General features: G+C 34.3%; 1 protein-coding gene across 2 annotated transcripts; it reads right to left on the reverse strand.

Annotated features, from left to right (window-relative positions):
• Positions 1 to 14,530: 14,530 nt before the first annotated feature.
• On the reverse strand, positions 14,531 to 18,251 carry LOC114266409 (uncharacterized). 2 transcript variants are annotated; one of them, XM_082924702.1, is made up of 3 exons: positions 17,811 to 18,251; positions 15,974 to 17,336; positions 14,531 to 14,916 (listed from the first exon to the last, which is right to left on the reverse strand). In XM_082924702.1, exons 2-3 carry the CDS (start codon positions 17,291 to 17,293, stop codon positions 14,893 to 14,895), a joined length of 1,344 nt encoding a protein of 447 aa, XP_082780828.1. In that variant the 5' UTR covers positions 17,294 to 17,336; positions 17,811 to 18,251; the 3' UTR covers positions 14,531 to 14,892. The 2 variants fall into 2 exon arrangements, with proteins under 2 accessions (XP_082780828.1, XP_082780829.1); XM_082924703.1 differs by having other exon boundaries at positions 17,779 to 18,128.
• Between the last annotated feature and the right edge of the window lie 246 nt (positions 18,252 to 18,497).

The raw sequence follows: 18,497 nt of genomic DNA on the forward strand, positions 1-18,497 counted from the left end.
TAAAATAACATATCATGCTTAGTAGAGTCCGATCCTTTGATCGGGCAAGCGGGGGTGCTCATTTCAGGACCTTCCCCTCTCGTACCCAAGTTCCCGAGCCGAGGCAACTTTGGTGATGACGGACATAGGACCTTTGGCAGGGGTCAGGATTTCCTAAATTTTCCAAAAACAAAATATTTAGGTGGCAACTCTGTAATCTGGCAAAGCAGTCCATGTTTGGCGCTTTTTGATTCAAAATTGATTTTTCAAAACCAATCGCTAGATTTGGACTCTTTGGTGATTTATCAATCTTACATTGCACTTTGTGAGATTAGATTCAGAACCGTGATGGGAGTTCGAATTGTAGGATGACCAATTCGTGCCCTCTCCGAAAGGGGGGGCGCACGAAGAAAGTCGGGTCCACAGTAGGCATACGGTTGAGAAGGAAAGCAGCAGTAAGAACTGACTCACCCCAAAACAGAGCCAAAATGTAGATAGAGAGAAGGAGAGACCTAGCTATCTCAAGGAGATGACAGTATTTATGTTCAGCTCGACCATGTTGAGCAGGTGTACAGTGCAAGAAGTTTGGTGAATGGTACTCAATTTGGCCAAATATTCACAGAATTCAATTTTAAAGTATTTCCCGTCCAAGTCAGACTGTAACAATTTAATAGTAAACCCAAATTGTGTAGTAACCATAGACTGGAAAGTACGGTATATTTGGTAGAAGTTAGCCTTATGAGTCATAAGATAAACCCAAGTGTAATGGGTGCAATCATCAACAAATGACACATAGTATGCAGAACACCCTTTGGAGAGAATAGGAGAAAGGCCCCAAACATCAGTATGAACTAAAGAAAATGGTGTATTAAATATAGAAGTATTTTTATGAAAAGGTAAGGCTGTCATTTTGGCAAGTTTACACCCTTGACATTCAGTAAGTGCACTAGGAAAAACTTTACTCAATATACCAGACTAAGCTAAAGACCATCAGTGATTGGCAGACAAATGACCTAACCTAGAATGCCACAAGTAGAAAGGACTAGATTGAGAATCTAACTAAAAAGAGGAAAAGGCAGTCAAAGAGAATGTCACTGGCAGATGCAAGCTCTCTACCACATAGAGGTCTCCTAAATCTACGGCTGGTCCTAATCTACTGCTTAGACATCTGATCCTGCACAGAACAAATAGAAAGAGAAAAGATAACATCAAAACTAGAGGCATCAAGCTGATTGATAGATAATAAACAGACAAATAACTGAGGAACATAAAGAACAGATGGAATGGAGACAATAGACATAGCAGACGGTAGGACAAACCCAACAGATATAACAGATATACCAGACCCATTAGCAGCATTGACAGTAATAAAAAAGGGAGTAGGAGTAGAATTTTGAAATAAGGAGAGATGGGGAGTCATATGACGAGAGACACCAGAGTCAAAAAAGCCAAATAGACGTAGCAATACCTGAAAAAGACCCAAGCAAACCTGAATGAAGAGATGAAACAATGGAGGGAGACGAGGATGACTGAGAGGTAAACAGTGTATGTTGAAGCTGACTAATCTGAGCACTCAAGGAAGCCAAGTCAGGATCATGAGCTGGAACAGATACAGTAGAACCGGCAGGAGCCAGAAAATTACTTAGAGAAAAAGGCCACAATGGGGTCCGAGATTGCTGAGAAGGCGAGCTAGACATGCATCCCTTCTTGGGACAGTGATACTTCCAATGGCCCCTCTGATGGTAGAAGGCACACTCATCCGAAGCCAGAGACAACATAATAATAACCAGAAAATTGAGGGGTTCAAGTGTAATAACATAAAATAGAGCAAAATAGCCACACCAAAAGTTTAATTCTAATAACTAGAAAATTGAGGGGTCAAACTGTAATAAACCAAGAATCACTTAACACGTTTAATGCTGGGAGAATCAGAAGTCGAGCTAGGCAGAGAACAGAGATTGACAAAGAGCTCGATTGACACAGCCAGAGAGAGAGAACCAAAAGTCGAGGTAGAGCGACAGAGACCTTTCAGGTCAGATAGAGGTTCAAGAGAGAGAGAGAGGCCTTCGTGAACCTGTCGAACCAGAAGAGGCAGCGGTTGAGAGAAACAGACCTTCGTGTCAGAGAGAGAGAGAGATGAGAGTTGGCGACGGCAAACGAAAGAGAACAACAAGCAGAAAGCAAAGTCCACTTCAACTTTTAGATTCAAGGTCAAAGTTGTGAAGCAAAACATATGTGGGTTAACGAGTCGCGACTTTGAGCACACCAGAATGAGTCGATCAAACTAGGGTTTTGAACCAAACTTGTGAACCAGAGAGAGAGATATTCGTGAAAATCATAGGCCTTTAAGGGTTTCGAACTAGACTCGCAACTTTTGAGATGGGTCGCGAGTTCAGAGATATAAACAAGGGTCACAATTCAGAGAGGAGCTCTGATACCATGTAAGATTCCTGAAAGCTTTTCTGTATATTCAATTGTATTAATTCAAAGATTACAACCAACCTATATAACAATCCTAACCCTAATCTGAAATAGGAAATACAATTAATCTAATATTCACAATCAAATCTAAAATACATTTCTATAATTAACAATATCAATATATTCTCACACATTGTAGTAGATGATCATGGAAGAATCACCAAATATTTATTTTTGGTTTGAGAAAATGATGTTCTCAAATTACAAGAGAATGAAGATTGTTCTCTCTTCATATTTCAAAGCATGTGATTTGTTCGATGTGGTTGAAGAAAAGATAAGTAACAGGTTGCCTAAAAGAATTCAAGAGAAGAAATAGGAAAAAGAAATCAGAGTTCTAAAGAAGGTCGTACATTCAGAGGTATGGATGTCTATTGGAGATTCAAGAACACCACATCATGTTTGGAAGCTAATTGAGAGTATTGTCTCCAAACATGAAGGTAAATTGTTACCCATTGAGTATTGGGTACAACGCTTTGAAGAAAACGAGTTCAATAAAGAACAGTGTGATGGAAAAACTCCAAAGAAGATTCCTTTGGGAAGGTAGTGAGGATAAAAGGGCATCCATCTTGCCAACTGGAAATCAGTTACAAATAGGAAAGAGTTTGGAGGTTTAGGCGTTCATTCACTTAAGCTAAAAAATTCCACTCTCCTTGTTAGTGGTGTTATGGTATAGAAAAGAATGCCCTTTGGCGAAAAGTAGTGGTTGAAAAATACGAAACAAGGCCTAGCAGTTGGCTACCATTTGATCTTCATGGATCACGAATTTCCAAAGTTTGGAGAAGCGTCCTTGAAGTGGGTAACAATGGTGATGTGTTCAATGAATTATTGACCAACAATATTGTGCTAAAATTAGTATTAGGTTGTGATATTCTTTTTTGGACTGATCTATGGATTGGAGTTGAACCTCTATTGACTATTTTCCCTCGGCTTTTCTCTCTCTCCACTTAGAAAAATAAATCAATTGCAGAACTGTCCTCTTTCAACAGTATTGGTTTAGCTTGGAACATTCAATTTCGGCGACATCTGCGATCGTGGGAACTTGTAAAGTTGTAGGAACTTATCTCCACTACTTCTTTAAGACCAAACCAAAGCGATTTTATTCAGTGGTCAATCGATAAATATGGGCATTTTACTGTCAAATCTATCATTTCTCACTACCATTATCTCAAATGGGAAAGCTTTATCAGTATGTGCTTAAGGAAATGTTTTGCTCCACCAAAGGTGAAAGTTTTCTATTGGTGCTATAAAGGTTGTATCGCATCAAGAGATTTTCTCATTAGGAGATTCATTCTCCTGTTGTGAGGTGTCTTGTATTTGGTATACCCCCAGCTGGGGGGGGCAGCCCCTCCGCAACGCACCGAAGGTGATATTTATGGATCTGTAATGTTAGTTTTGGCCCATTAGTTTTTTACCCTATAAATTGTATTAGTTTATATGTTTTAGGGTTTGAGAAAACAGAGAGAGTTGCGGAGTGATTTGTAATCCTTATAGTGGATTTTGATCGTTTTTCGGCTATGGACGTAGGCATCTCATCGAACTATGTATATCTTGTGTTTGTGTGTGTGATTGTTCTTCTCCTTGTTATTTATTGTGTGATTGAAACAATATCATTGCATAACACTCCCTATAGGGCCGATTTCTTTTTTGCTTTCTGTGGTTGCCACATTGAATCATAGGATCACATCAGTGTTGGTTATGATATTTTCGGGGTCCAAAGTGAATATTAAATATGGGGCTTTTCATACATATTTAAAAAAAAATGATGCTCACAAAAAATCTACTAAATTTTGTTTAAATATATAACAAAGTTTACAATAACAAAAATGACTAAAACATGAATTGGTGTACCAAAAAACTTAACAAAAAATAACAAAGTATCACTTGAACATCACACTTCTAGCATTTTTAACTGCAAAATTACCAAACAAGCTTTTATATTCCAACTTATCAACTAAATCTTTTTCAATAAAATTTTTCAACATTCGAATATACTGACCATCTTCGATTATTTATTTATTTATTCAATATACTGTCATGAAAGCTTTATTGGGAAAGATTTTGTATTACAAGTTTTTAAAAAGATTGCCAGGCAAGGCAACGAAATGTATATTATTAGGTTGGGCCTCAAATTATTTACACTAAGTTTTACAAGTTTTTATAATATACATTAGGAATGGTAGCATTGCTTTCAACTAGGTTAAGGGTTGAAAGCCAATGATTTCGGCCGAGCTCTGGAGCTAGGCGGAATTTGCCTTGAAAGGTGAATTGGATTTGACAGTGCTAAAGAGTGATCGAGGTCGACAACTCTGCCCATGATATCGAGCTAAGCAAGTCGGCCACGCTTTAAAGCCGAGCAAGGTTGGCTTGGGTGGGTTTACATAGCCTAACCGAGCTGGAAATGACTAGCTGGGCACCTTAGATCTAGACCGGCTGGAAATTGCGTGGTCTCGAAGAGCGGACAACATTACACCGTGCTATGAATAGCTCGGTAGGAATTGGCATATGGTCCAATCGGAGTGCAAAGAAAAGAACCCGTTGTTTGTATATGTCAATACCGTTTGTAGATTTAGTTAATGCTATTTGGCAATATTGATGCATACACGTGTAAGGCAAAGAAGGGATAGTATATCCACGCATCCAAGAAAGGACGAGCAAGGTAGTGCGTATTACAACCCTCATTTTCCCATAGTCATATTCTTGAAGATTTACATGATTTTGGTTTGCCAAGCTTACATGTTGTGAACTTTGAAAATTTGTCTAAGTATGGGAGCATGTCTTGTCTTGTGCTGCTGTGTTTTGTCTAAGTATAAGATTCATGCTTTGTTCCTTGCATTGTGTGTTGAACCTAGGCCATCTATCTTTGCTACTTCACACCTAGGTCACACCTTTGAACCTCTTACATCTAGACCGTTGAGCGTTAACACCTAGGATCATCTTGGAACCATCTTGGTTGCTCTTTACCTTCACCCTTGCACCTTGGTCGAGGTGTGCGTCTTCTAGATCGAGATCTTTGATCCTTGAACCTTGCAACCTTGTTGTGCACCTTAGCCAACACCTAGCAATCTTGTTCCTTGACTTGTGCAACCTAGGCCGATGTGTGTCACACTAGGCCAAGTGCCACTTCTAACCGAGATCAGGAAGACCTCACTTATCCTTCACTTGTTCAAAGCCTATGATTTGATCCAGGATCCTTGCCTTGTCAAAGTGCCCATACCACCTTACTTTGACCTACTCTTATCCTTTCATTCTGGCACCTTTTTGAGGAGATTGATCAGATAATGCCATGTGTCCCAGTAGTGAGTATTAGTCAGTAGTAGTTGAGAAACCCATATCATTTGCCATATCTTTGTCTTGAAGAGAGAGAGAGAGAAAGAGAGAGAGAAGCTCCAGGAAGAAGAAGTTCTTGGGGGAAACTAGGCTTTCCAATCTTGATTTCATACCTTGAACCATTGGATTTGTGGTTTGAGGTTGGGTTCTTGATCAATTTCTGTTATTCTTTATAATAATCTGATCACATTGCATAATCTAGCATGATTCATGAGCCATGCATTGATTTAAAGTTTTGTTTTAAAAAAGAAAGATGATGTTCTTGTGTTCTCGAAAGAAAACCACGTTTTGATCCAAAAGTTTGTATCAAGTTCCATATTTTGTATTTGTTTTCTTGAAATCTTCAAGTATGGGTACCCAGGTCCATGTTTTTGAATTCATAACATGAAATTTCAGATTTTGAATAATATTCATGTTCTTCATGTTCATGTTCTTCAAGAGGAAACCCAGATTTTCAGACTTCATTTCCCTAAGTGTGGTCACTGAGACCCACTTTTGTCTAGACCTCACACCTAGACCAAACATTGCATCTCACCTTAGCTTACCTTGCATGATCACTTGCACCTTAGTCTACCTTGCATGCACACCTAGGTTGACCACTGCACACCTAGGCCGACCACGATACACCTTTTCAGACACTTTGTAACATCTCGGCTAGGTAGACCACACCTCAGCCCAGACCTCCTGAGTTCACCCAACTAGGCCATTTTGGCCTAGCTCATCTCTGTGCATCCATTCTGAGACCTGGCTTGTACCCAGCATGCTTTTCCAAGAAGAAAAATTTTGATTTAACTGCTAGCACATGTTTTGCTTTGTTTTGACTTGGTTTTGGAAAGAAATGTCGAGATCTATTTTACTCATTTGAAGCTTGTTTTGAGAGTGCATTGCATAACCATCTTTGAGCGTCTCTTTTTATTTTCTTGAAATGCATTCAATGAATTTTGCCATGTACTTGTAGGTCTTGGATCTTTGCCTTGATCCCTTTGATTTTGTTACAAGCTATGATATGTATTGTTTTGATAATATATCGGATATCATTCATTCAAACATTTACTACTTATATCATTCACTAAGTTTTAAGCTCATCCCTCTCCCTTATATATATGTATGTGATGATCAAGAAGCGATGTGGCCTAAGCTTTATTTGGAAGATGTTTTGGTTTATGTTTTGTATCATCTTAAAGATTATGCTTCTTAGCTTTGTAGATCATTTGCCTTGTATGTTTGGGCTTGAAAAGCCTTTTGATCAAGATGTAATACTAAGTTCATTTTATTTTGTATTCAAGTTGTAAAACCATGTTAATATGTATGTCATTTTATTTAATCTATGCACAACTCTTATGGACTAATTAGATTTAAATTTATTGCTTCCGCACATGCATGCCCCATATGTATACCCTATTTGTGTGAATCTTTGTAAGTTGGCCTTCAGTAATCTTAGATTACTGGCCATCACGGCATCATTCTATTAGGGGCAGAATGGAGTCGTGACAGTGCGCGCATAAACTATATAAGCCCTGCGGCGCCTCCATGCAAAAGGTCTACAATCTTTCCTCACTCAAAGCTATCCTTGATTTAATCTTTCTTCTCTCTCTAAGAGTGCTAACTTGACCGTTGGAGGGGTTTTTTGGCAACACACCCGCCGAATAGCTCACCGTCGTTGTGATTTCAAGTTTTACAACATCGTTTGGAGCGACACATAACTTCAAACGCAAGGAGTATTGAAGTAAAGAATATTTACTCACCGTACACTTGGCAAGGTTGTCTAGTTAACCTTGAATGGAACTTATTACTATTGATCACTAGTTTGATCAGTGAAGGAAAACCTCGTAAGTGTTTTTTTTATTATTTTTTATGGGTAAATTACACTGACACCCTCGAGATTTTTATTTAATACAGATTCTCTCATCACATTTGAAAAATTACATTTTTCTTCCTGAGATTTATAATCTCATTACAAATTGCCTCTTGGATTGCTCATATCATGTCCTAAAATTTTCTAAATGACCATTTTGTCCTTTTTTCAACCATTTCTTCTTCCTATCATCATGACTACATTCTACATCTTTTCATTATTAAATTCTACTTGAACATATTTTTATTGAGTAATGACATACAAATATAAATTTTATATAAAATTTTCAAATACAATGATATTGCTTAATGGTCACCTTTCACTTTAAAACAAAACACCCATAAAAATTATTCAGTATGTTTGGTTTTCGTTTTCTGAATTTAGGTTTCTAAAAATTGAGTTTTTTGTTTTTCATATTTTTTTTGTTTTTAGTGAATATTTTTAAAATTTTAAGCAATTTTTTTACTTTTTTAGGTGCACCTTACTCAGATATATCTAAATAGTAAAATATTTGTGAAAAAATATTTTAAAAATTAATAAATACACAAAAATATGAAAAATATACTTAATTTTGTATTTTTTTTTTATATTTTTGGTATTTAGTGAATTTTTTAAAGATTTCTTTCACAAATGTTATACTTTTTAAGTGTATTTATATTAGGTGTGTCTAAAAATTTTTAAAAAAAATTCTTAAAATTTAACCAAAAAAATTCAGTGAAAACAAAAAATACGAAAAACAAAAAAGTAAAATTTTCTTGAAAGTGAATTCTTTTCTGAAAATTGAAAGTAAATAGGGTGATTTATATTTACAACAATATCACTATCACAACAATTTTATGATATTTTTTGTATAAATATTTGTATATGACTATAATTTGTCACCTTTATTTCCACAATCATTTTTTTCTTATCTATTTACCCACATTTATTACAGTGTTACCAAACACCGTCATTCACGTAAAATCTAACCAACTACCCAATCAAACTTGAAAGCACAAAAATATAATGCATATATATACGTTTATACAAAAATAACATCAACATAAATGTACTCCACACCTTTATGGAGTTTTCAGAAATAATTTTCTAAGCTTTTGCTTTATATTTTTTATTTTAAAAATATTTTAATTAATTTGTTTTTACTTTTTAGATCAACTTAATCTAGATATATTTAAAAAGCATAAAATTTGTACAAAAAACTTTTTAAAAAATCATCGAATACAACAAAAATAAGATAATGTACTGAATTTTTATATTTTTATATTTTTTGTATTTGGTGAATTTAAAAAAAAATCACAAAATATTATACTTCTTAAGTATATCTAAATTAGGTGTATCTAAAAAATAAAAAATTATTTAAAATATTAAAAAAATCAGTAGAAATAATAAAACACGAAAAATAAAAATAAAAAAACTCAAATTTTTGTGCGAGTTAAATTAAAAAAAAAAATGATTGTTATTTCCCTTGAAATGATATGAACAAAATATCTATATTATTTTATTATTTAATATGTATAAAGGTTAAGGAATAAATATGTCATTTTAATCAAACATGGAATAAGTGTAATTTTTTAAATGTGAAGGAGAATCTATATTAAAAAGAAACATTAGGGGGTGTTACCCTTTTTTTTTATTAGACATTTGATCAACCTAAAGTTTTGCAAAGTTCAAGACATGTTAAGGTTGGATTGATTTCAAGTAGCAGACAGTTTCTGCAGCCATGAACTTCCATGATCTACAAGTAATACTATAGAAATGTTCTCAAGTTTATTTGTTAGCACCAATCTTCTGATCATTGTGTGTAGTAGTAATACCTGCCAATTCTATTTAAATATATCAAGTTTTCCATTTCCCTCATAGTTTTCCTTTTCTCCATAATTTTCACCTCTTGCATTCCACTGTGATTGAAAATCTTGCATCACTTGGGTTGTGTTTGGATCTTGGGTTTGGGAAAAAATTTATAAAGGGAAATATGTTCACAAATCGCTTCTAAATCCTAGATCCAAGCATAGACTTGGCGGTGGCTACCAAATGGGGTTTCATAATATGTACATTGTCCTTTCCTTCACATTAAGTTATTTAACTTGTTAGATTACTAATTGTCCAAAACAGTTATGCTGTATTTGGTTGGGAAATTTGATGAGGGATTTGGAAAGGAAAAGGAACATGATTCCCTCATCAAATCCTTCAACCGACCAAACACAACGTTAGTTGTTAGGAAATGAAACCAACAATGCATATTATCAAGCCCCCTCACCTGTGACTTGTCCTGCATTTGAAAAGGGAAAACAATTTTGTTTAGTTTTTGAATTATGATTTGAGTTTTGAGTTATATTTTGAAGATTAGTTTTTGAAATCAGTTTTGATAAGAGAAAACTTGTTTGGTTTTGAGTTTTGAATTGTATTTTGAAATTGTTTTGGGTTTATTTTTAAAATATTAAAAATATTTCTTATTTTTATTTTTTTAGGGTAAATATTTTTTATTGTAAATATTTATTTATTTATTTTTAATATGAGTTGTACTTACTACATTTGTGTGCTGTATTTTTTTAAAAATTTAAAAATTTTATTATTTTTATTTTAAATATATAAATTTTATTATTTTTATTTTAAATATATAAATTTTATTTAAATATTTTTTATTTTAAATATTTTATTTTATTTTGTAAATTTTTTAGATATTTTAATTTTTTTAATATTTTAAATATTTTTTAAAAAATTTATTTATCAAATATTTAATTTTTTAAATTTCAAAAATTTTTAGATCGCCCATATATATCTAAATCATAACAAATTATTTGGCCAATACTTAAAAAAATAATAAAATATTTTTTTCAAAAAAATAGAAAAAACAAAAAAATATTTTTCTTCAAAAATTAAAAAATATATATATTTTCTGAAAAAATAATTTTTCAAAAAAATAAAAAAGAAAAAATAATTTTAAAGAACAAAATAAAAAAAAATTTTGATTTTTTTTTTAAAAAAAAAATAAAGTTTTGAAAACTTTGTTCAGTTATGAGTTTTGCAATTTTTTTTATTGGAATCTGATTAAGGCCGAAATGTACATCATTGAGGCCGTTAATTAGAATCTCTTAATTTCACCTGCTGGTCAAACCGTATATTTTATGTGTGTTGAGTGTCAATCAGGTTATACATCGTCGGAGCATAAAATGAGCAAAAAGACAGAATTTGGCAGAGTTGACTTTTTCCGCACGTGCGTTGACTTTCCCGCACGTGCGTTGACTTTCCCGCACATGCGTTGACTTTTTCTGGGAAAGTCAAACCGACGTTTTAAACCTGTTTGAACGAGATTGGAAGCATAAAAAGAAAGGAAAAAGGCTGGATTAGGGTTCTGAAGTTTTTTGGGACCTAAAGAGGGAGGCTAGGGTTTGCAAAAGAGGAAGAAACAAAAAGCTTCAAGGATGTCTCCCATGGTGATTCCTTCTCCTTCTACTTCCTTCCACTCCTCCATGAGTGGCTAGTCTTCTTTTCTAGGGTTTTGATGAAACCCTAGCCATGTAATTATGTAGTTTTCTTTTTTTGATTTTATATTATGTAAGGTTTGAACCATTGTATGGTGTTTTAGAAATTCTTTATATATGATCTTCATTATCTTTTCAAATATTTAACTTTCTGTGATTGTTGAATATTATCCATACATGAGTTTTCTATTCCTTCACATTCAAGGTATGGGACGAACCATGCTACGAGGAACGAGTCGTATCACTACCCTAGTTTAGAGTGAACGATTCGTATTACTTGAGATGGTTCGTGCTCGTACATTGAATGTGATGATCTTCTTGTTAAATGCTTTGAGCTTGTAGTTGTGAAGCATTAATTCGTTCAAACCATAGCATAATTAATTTCAATTGGAAACCCTAATTATGTGGTTAGTGGTGAATTCTCAACCCTAGGATTTTTCCCCAATTTAGTAAATCCAATTTCATTTATTATTGATAATTTAATACCTTAGTTTAATTTATTTGTTATTAAATTAGGTTATGATCATTCAATCTTTTTATCAAAATTAATTTAGGAATTTAACAATTAAATTAGTTTAATTTCAAAATAGTCCCTGTGGATCGATACCTGGACTTGCCATTATTCTGATAGAATTTGGTATAGTTTAATATTTAATTTTTGTGTGTTCAATGACCCATCAGAATCATTATTTCACAATGAAACCAAACGCTGCCTAAGTGATGGGGTGCACAAATCTGGGCAGATTGAAACGCACAATATCAAAAATAACGGGGGTGACAAGACTTGACCTCCGTATCTACTAGAACCCGAGCTCTGATAACATGTTAGATAAGCAATTGTCCAAAAATTTTGGACTGTGTTTGGATAATAGATTTAGCTAGGGGTTTGGAAAAGGAAATAAACAAATATTTCTCTCGCCTTTTTTCTTTTTCTTTTCAAATCTCTACCTAAATTTATGATCTAAATGTAGCCTTAAGCTGTTAAATATAGAAAATGAGTCAATAATGTTTATCAAGCTAACATAATCCTTCTCCTCAAAGATCATGTTACATGGACCGAGGTTAATAGATACTGATCAGGGTTCATGGGCATGGCTTTCCAGCAACAAAATTACTGACCTAGAAAATGTTATCACAAGTCATTTGAGACTCTGAATCTTCACTAAGGTAATGGCATTAGTCGCTGCCCAAAGTAATATAAGCACTTGACCTGAATGGAGCGGTATAGCCATTTCAATCCAAATACTATTAACAGCTAATAATACACGCATGCAAAACTCACCTGTAGGATTAATTAATTCTGAGCCTGAAGCTCTTAAAAAAAAAAAAAAAAATGATGAGTTTGGTTTGCTTACTACTTCATTAGTTGATATAGATAACACCAGCTAGCCTTCTAAATTTTGGCTTTCGTCTTCCACCACTACATTGAGCTTTACTTCACATATTCTTTCATCTATCTTATTTTGCCAGCCAACTCTGCAAGATTGTTGTCATCCTTGCTTCTTTTTCCAAGCCATTAATCGGGTTCTACAAAATGGCCGATGCTCCCGTGCTTTTAATAGGGTTCAGGATAGGTAGCAGGTAGTCATCCTTACCTTACCCCACATTTTTTTCCGGAAGAGATTGATTCCTGTGATTCAAACTTGTGCTACAGTACTAAAAAGGATGAGCACTTGGCATCATGGCAGGTCATGACTTCTTCTCCAAACCAATAATGATTAATTAAACTCAATTTTGGAGTACAATTTTCTAAATTATGGGCATTCACAATATGTGTGCCAAAATGATGAATAATCCCCAGATTCTCCACCCCATTGCTTTCCAGAACCTTGATCTGTGCGCGCGCGCTATAATGATGATGCCAAGTCAAGAGTGCAATATTCTTGTCAATGTTAGTCACACGCATATTAAAGCTAAGGGGAAATTACACTCGCCAAGCCTGAGGTTTAGAGAAAAATAAGTTTGGCGTAATTACACTAACCTCCCTTTTAGTTAAGGCTAAAGAGACTAGAAATAATACAGATGGTTTTTAGACATAGCTCTAAACATGAATAAAATATACATTTTAGTGTAAAATAAGATGACAATATCATTTTTTCATTCATATAACTCCTGAATTATTGATCGAAAAGGGGGCTAAGTGTTATGTAAATTTAAACTTTAAGGAAGTTCAGTGTAATTATGTCAAACTTTTGGGGCTCGATGTATTTTCTCCAAATCTTAAGGGAAGGTAGTGTGATTTACCATAAATCTAATCATACATGCTTGCAGTGCAACTGCGATTTGGTTTGAGAGATTGTTATGAAGTAATTTCTTGCATGAAAACCGATGGTTTCTAAGTTTGTGTCAACTCCAAAACTTTCTTTACACTAACAAGTTCAAGCATGATTCTCTAGAGGCTTCTTCTGACATTTCAAGCATATACATGTGATACATCCATACGACTTACGAATCTTTGAAGTCTAAAATTCTTTACTTCTGCAAGAAAAAATATATAAGAAGCTCTGTCATTTAAAGAGCATTACAGATTACTGAGAAGAAGAAAAAGGAAAAAAGTTTGCATTTTTCATCCTATGGTCTTCTAATGCAAAAACATGTGCCATGGCTTATGATCTATCATCTGTCAGGTCTTAGAGAGGTTCATGGTACGCAACACAGATGCCAAACCTACTCACTGATATTGCAGTATGCAATATTTATCATTCTTGTGCTATCATACCTGTCATGCTTGTAACTTTATTATCTGGTGAAGAACCAAAGTTGAACATGGATAATGAGTCCAATAGCATGATTCAGGTATTCAGTAAATTAATATGTTTCATTTTCTCATAGAAATCTGTTTCAAACATGGATAAAATGAACCATGAGATAAAGGCCAACAGTTTAGTTTTTTTTTTTTTTCTTGATACATTTGCAAATTTTCTGGAAGACGAGTTTTTTGAACTAGTACAAGATCATATCAAATATTATCACTAAGCAAATATTAGTTTGGTTGGCTGTTTCAGCAGCATGCCACTATTTAACACCATTCTTAAACTTAGCACAAACAAGAAATTCACTAATTCATAAAGGTGAGCATCTCATATCGATGGTTTCCATATCTAGAATGAGTATTATAGAAATCATCATGTGTATAAATTTTTATATTCTATTGCATGATTAGATGAGGAAAGATGTATTGCCTTCTGTCCAATATGACTCTCTTCGAAAATTTAAACAGTCATAATAGTGCTTTCCGCTTGTTCTTCAGTATGCGATTATGAACAGTGAGACAAACTTTAAAATTGAGCTTGATTTAGTTTATTCCAAAGGAATCTTGTGATAAATGCTTAAATTATATATAGTTCATGAGAAGTTGATGGGTAACACAGTACAATTGCAAAACACAGAGTCACAATGACACAAATAAGAAACAATATTCAGCTCATCATCACTCCATTAATTTCCACAAAAGAAAAAATTAAATATATGGAAACACATGTTACACAACCCTATATGAACTATGAAGACACAACTCCAGTCATGCAGTTTTTATGTACAAGTGTAAAATCTATACACGCTATACATTTCAAAAAAAAAAATGCCGAATCAAGTCAGAATCTATTTCACTCTTCAAGCCAATCCTAGTATAAAACCAACAAAACACTTACACAATCATTCACACGACAGATCCCTTAAATTAGCTTTGACAAATAGCAGCATTAGAGGCAAATGACATGTTGAGAATAGTGATGGTTGTCTGAGCTGATACTGTTTAATAGCTCCAGGTCAGAGCCAAAAGTGCAGCATTGCCTGTCCATGATAACCAGTACATCATTAAACTTCAAATACCAAAAAAAAAGAAAAAAACCCCTAATCATAAAGAATTTGATTTCTAATGCCATCCTAAAGGTTGTTAAAATAGGGATCTAAGGAATGTTAGAAAGGGCCCGTGGATTGGATCGAGAATCGTAAGATTTTACTTTCAATATAAAATCAAATAAAAAATTATCAATAATGATAATATATGCTAAATAATTTAAAAATTATTAAAGAAAAATAATAAATTTAGTATATTTTATGTTAACATAAATTGTTTTATAGTATTTAATAGTAATATTTATCAATAAAAATTTGATATAAAACTTACAAGACATATATATACATAATAAGAAAAAAATGTTAGTAGTGCTGGGATCACAATAGAATTGGGTTTTTGTGATTGATGGTAGTCACTCTATGAAACCAAAACCAAACCAAACCAAACCAAACCAAGCCTTGCCTTAAGTTCCATCAAATGGGGTCGGCTACATGAATCATTCTTCTCCACTCAACTCCATCAAAGGCTATTTGGTTAGTCAAATTAAGGAGATTCATACCTCTATTTGCTACACTAGTCCACGTCATTGTAGGTCTGATTCTTCCCCTAACACTTTCCTCTACCATTATTATATCGCATCTGTTCATTACTGCTTCTATTTGTCTCCATTATATATGACCAAACCATCTTCATCTACTGTCTCTCAACTCATCTTCTATCGGTTTCTAACTGTGTCTTTTCTAGTCTTACCACACATCTACTTAAGTATCCTCATCTTAGCAACACCCATCTTATCTACATGTTGTTTCTTAGTTGCCCAACATTCTGTCCCATACAATTTCGTTGGTGTAATAGCCGTTGTATAGAACTTTCTTTTTAATCTAGTAAGCACTAGTTTAAAGTTGTAGAATCGTATGATCCTGATACGGATCGGAATTCTCATATCCATCTTAAATCATATTTTTATAAATCCCCACACAAAGATACAGGCCTCAACAACATGATTTGAATTGATGAATGTAAAAAGAGAAACTAGTCGCAAGAGGATACCTCAGTGATAGAAAGTAGGGGAAACTCATATGGTAGATAGGACTTTTTAGGATTCAAACTTCTTATCTCGGACTCTATTGAATTAAGTTGCTGCTGTATCTCCTTCAACAACTTCAATTCTTCTTCTCCTCTGTCATTTGTTTCTTGTCTAGCATCGTGCCTCTCAACCTCAATTATCTCCGGCCTATTAAGTTGTCGAAATTTAGAATGAGATCCCCCAACACCAGTTCCGGGGTGAGGAGGAGGAAGCGCCAAGTGGCAGTCAGCAGCAACCCAATCGCTTGGTCTACACGAACTCGTTTTTTGTTGTGTGGATGACAACATTTTCTTCACCCAATCAGTTTGATCTTTCACATACGACTTAACAGTCTCAGGTGATACAGAAACTGGCTTTGCAAACCCCTCATTACCTTCCAAGATCAAAGCTTTTTCATTCTCATGAGTCTGTGGGACTTCAAAGACATCAAGAACGTTCGAGGAACAAGAGGGATTGGCAATGGCTTCATTTCCTAACAAGTTTTCTTGACGTTTAACTTGACCATATTTGGTCATTATGGAGCCCAAGCTCGAATGTGAAACTAATGAACCAGACCTTGGTCCGCTCCTCAAGTTTGTAGATTTATCTCCTGTGAAATCAGCTATCTCCCTCACTCGTTCATCTAACTTTCGAATTTGTTCCCAATACGAATTAATGTCTCCAACCCCAGAATTCTCCAACTTTTTTTCCATAGCTGAGCTCTGAGCACTGACTTCATAGTTCATATTTTCCTCTACTACCTTTGCGATGATATCTGGACTTGGAGATCTTTCTTTTTCCCCACTACCCTTCTTTTGATATGAGATTTTGAATTGAATTGAAGGCATAGAATTTCTTCTCAAACTGTTCTGAGCTTCCCCAACTAAGTTTTCGTTTCTTTGAAGCAGATTCTCAGGAAATTTTGTTTCACAAACACCAATATCGCTACATCCCAAGCTTAATAGTTTGTACTTGTAAGCCTGAACTTGGTATTCAAGAGAAGCAATCTCCATTTCTTTCTGATATATTAGATCTTCGAAAATTGCTAGAGCTTCCTCCGCGTGACACATCTTTTCCTCTGCCAATCTCTTGTATTGATTCGCTTCCATCTTCATTGCGGCCTTTTCGCCCTGCAAGCGCAAAATCATTGATAGAGCTTCGCTAGCGGCTGTGGAAGAGGCTTCTCTTTCCACATCTAACTCGTTGTAAAGCTTCTGCAGAAGGTGTTGCTGGTCACAAAGCGCTGCTTTTAGAGTTCGGACCTCATTTTCTGCCATTCCCACACTAATACTATTTTCTGCCATTGCTCATCAGTTGGTAGTTGAAAACAAGAGTAATTCAGAACAACTACATAAAAAAACACAACAAAATCATCATCAGAGTCTCAAAAGGTCTCAAATTCTCAGAAAATAAAATGAAAAAATGATTTCAAGCTGTTTATGAAGATGCGATAGACATTGATGTTCTTTGTGTTAATTTGACTGGCAATAATTGGTGGCGGTGTTTTACCCACATCAAATGATTAAGAAAATCAAGATTTTCAGATTGAAAATCACATTTGCCCACTTCACATATCAAGAAATTTGAAATCTATGAACAGCAATTTTCTCTAACAACAAATTGAAAACACATTGAGAGCAATCAAAAAAATTAAGATCACCAGTATGAGCAAAATATTAGTAACCAATGATTGCTAATTCATTCAATAACCTAGCCTCTATGCAAAATCTGTAAGGCCTAGAAACTATGCAAAAAATAAATAAAAACAGAAAGAGGACTAAAATCTTACCTTAGAAGATAGAAAGAGGACTAAAATCTTACCTTAGAAGATATAAACTCTTCCACAGATCATGACCCAATTGAAACAATAGTCAAAGTGGAGAGAATAAATCTTTTCCAGCAGAATAATCCTCAAGATCCATACTTTTGCAGATCAAAAAAACTAGTGGTGACTCCAAATACCCAGATGAAGAATATAAACTCAAGGAAGATTAAAGTGGAATTTGACCCAAAAAAATAGATACCCAGATCAGAATTTTCAGAGAAACAAAGAGAGAGGAGAGAAAGAGAAAGCACCTTTCTTTTGGGTATCCTTAAACAGTGTAAAGGTTACAAAAAAATCAAAATCGTGGAGTATGTGTTTGTAACGGTATGTTGCTTTGTCTTTTTACCAAAGGAAAGGACGAGAATTGCGTTTGGAGGGAGATGTGAGAAAATGGATCCGTATTGCTAGGAAATGATTTTGCCAAGTTAGCTTCTTTTGAGTTTTGACCTCTTTTTTACTCATCAAATGGAGTTTGTTGTTTGACTTTTTGAGTGTTGGTGTATTTTAAGGAGAAAATGTTGAAAAGATAATTACAGAGGAGGGAATTTATTTATTTATTTATTTATAAATATTAATGATTAAAATTATAAATCTTTCATGAATGTGTAGTCAAATTTAGTTTGGTTTTTACAAATTTATTTTAGAATTTTTTATTTGGAAAACTGAAAACTAATTTGGTGAAA

The sequence above is a fragment of the Camellia sinensis genome, chromosome 4, assembly GCF_055761805.1.
Source record: "Camellia sinensis isolate YWXY chromosome 4, ASM5576180v1, whole genome shotgun sequence".
Lineage (NCBI taxonomy): Eukaryota > Viridiplantae > Streptophyta > Magnoliopsida > Ericales > Theaceae > Camellia > Camellia sinensis.

What these genes read in the sequence shown, in the direction of transcription:
- LOC114266409 (XM_082924702.1), bottom strand. Translation starts at nt 17,293, where the DNA reads ATGGCAGAAAATAGTATTAGTGTGGGAATGGCAGAAAATGAGGTCCGA. An exon ending in CCCTACTTTCTATCACTGAG is followed by an intron (nt 14,917 to 15,973) that starts GTATCCTCTTGC and finishes TATCATGGACAG; the next exon opens with GCAATGCTGCACTTTTGGCT.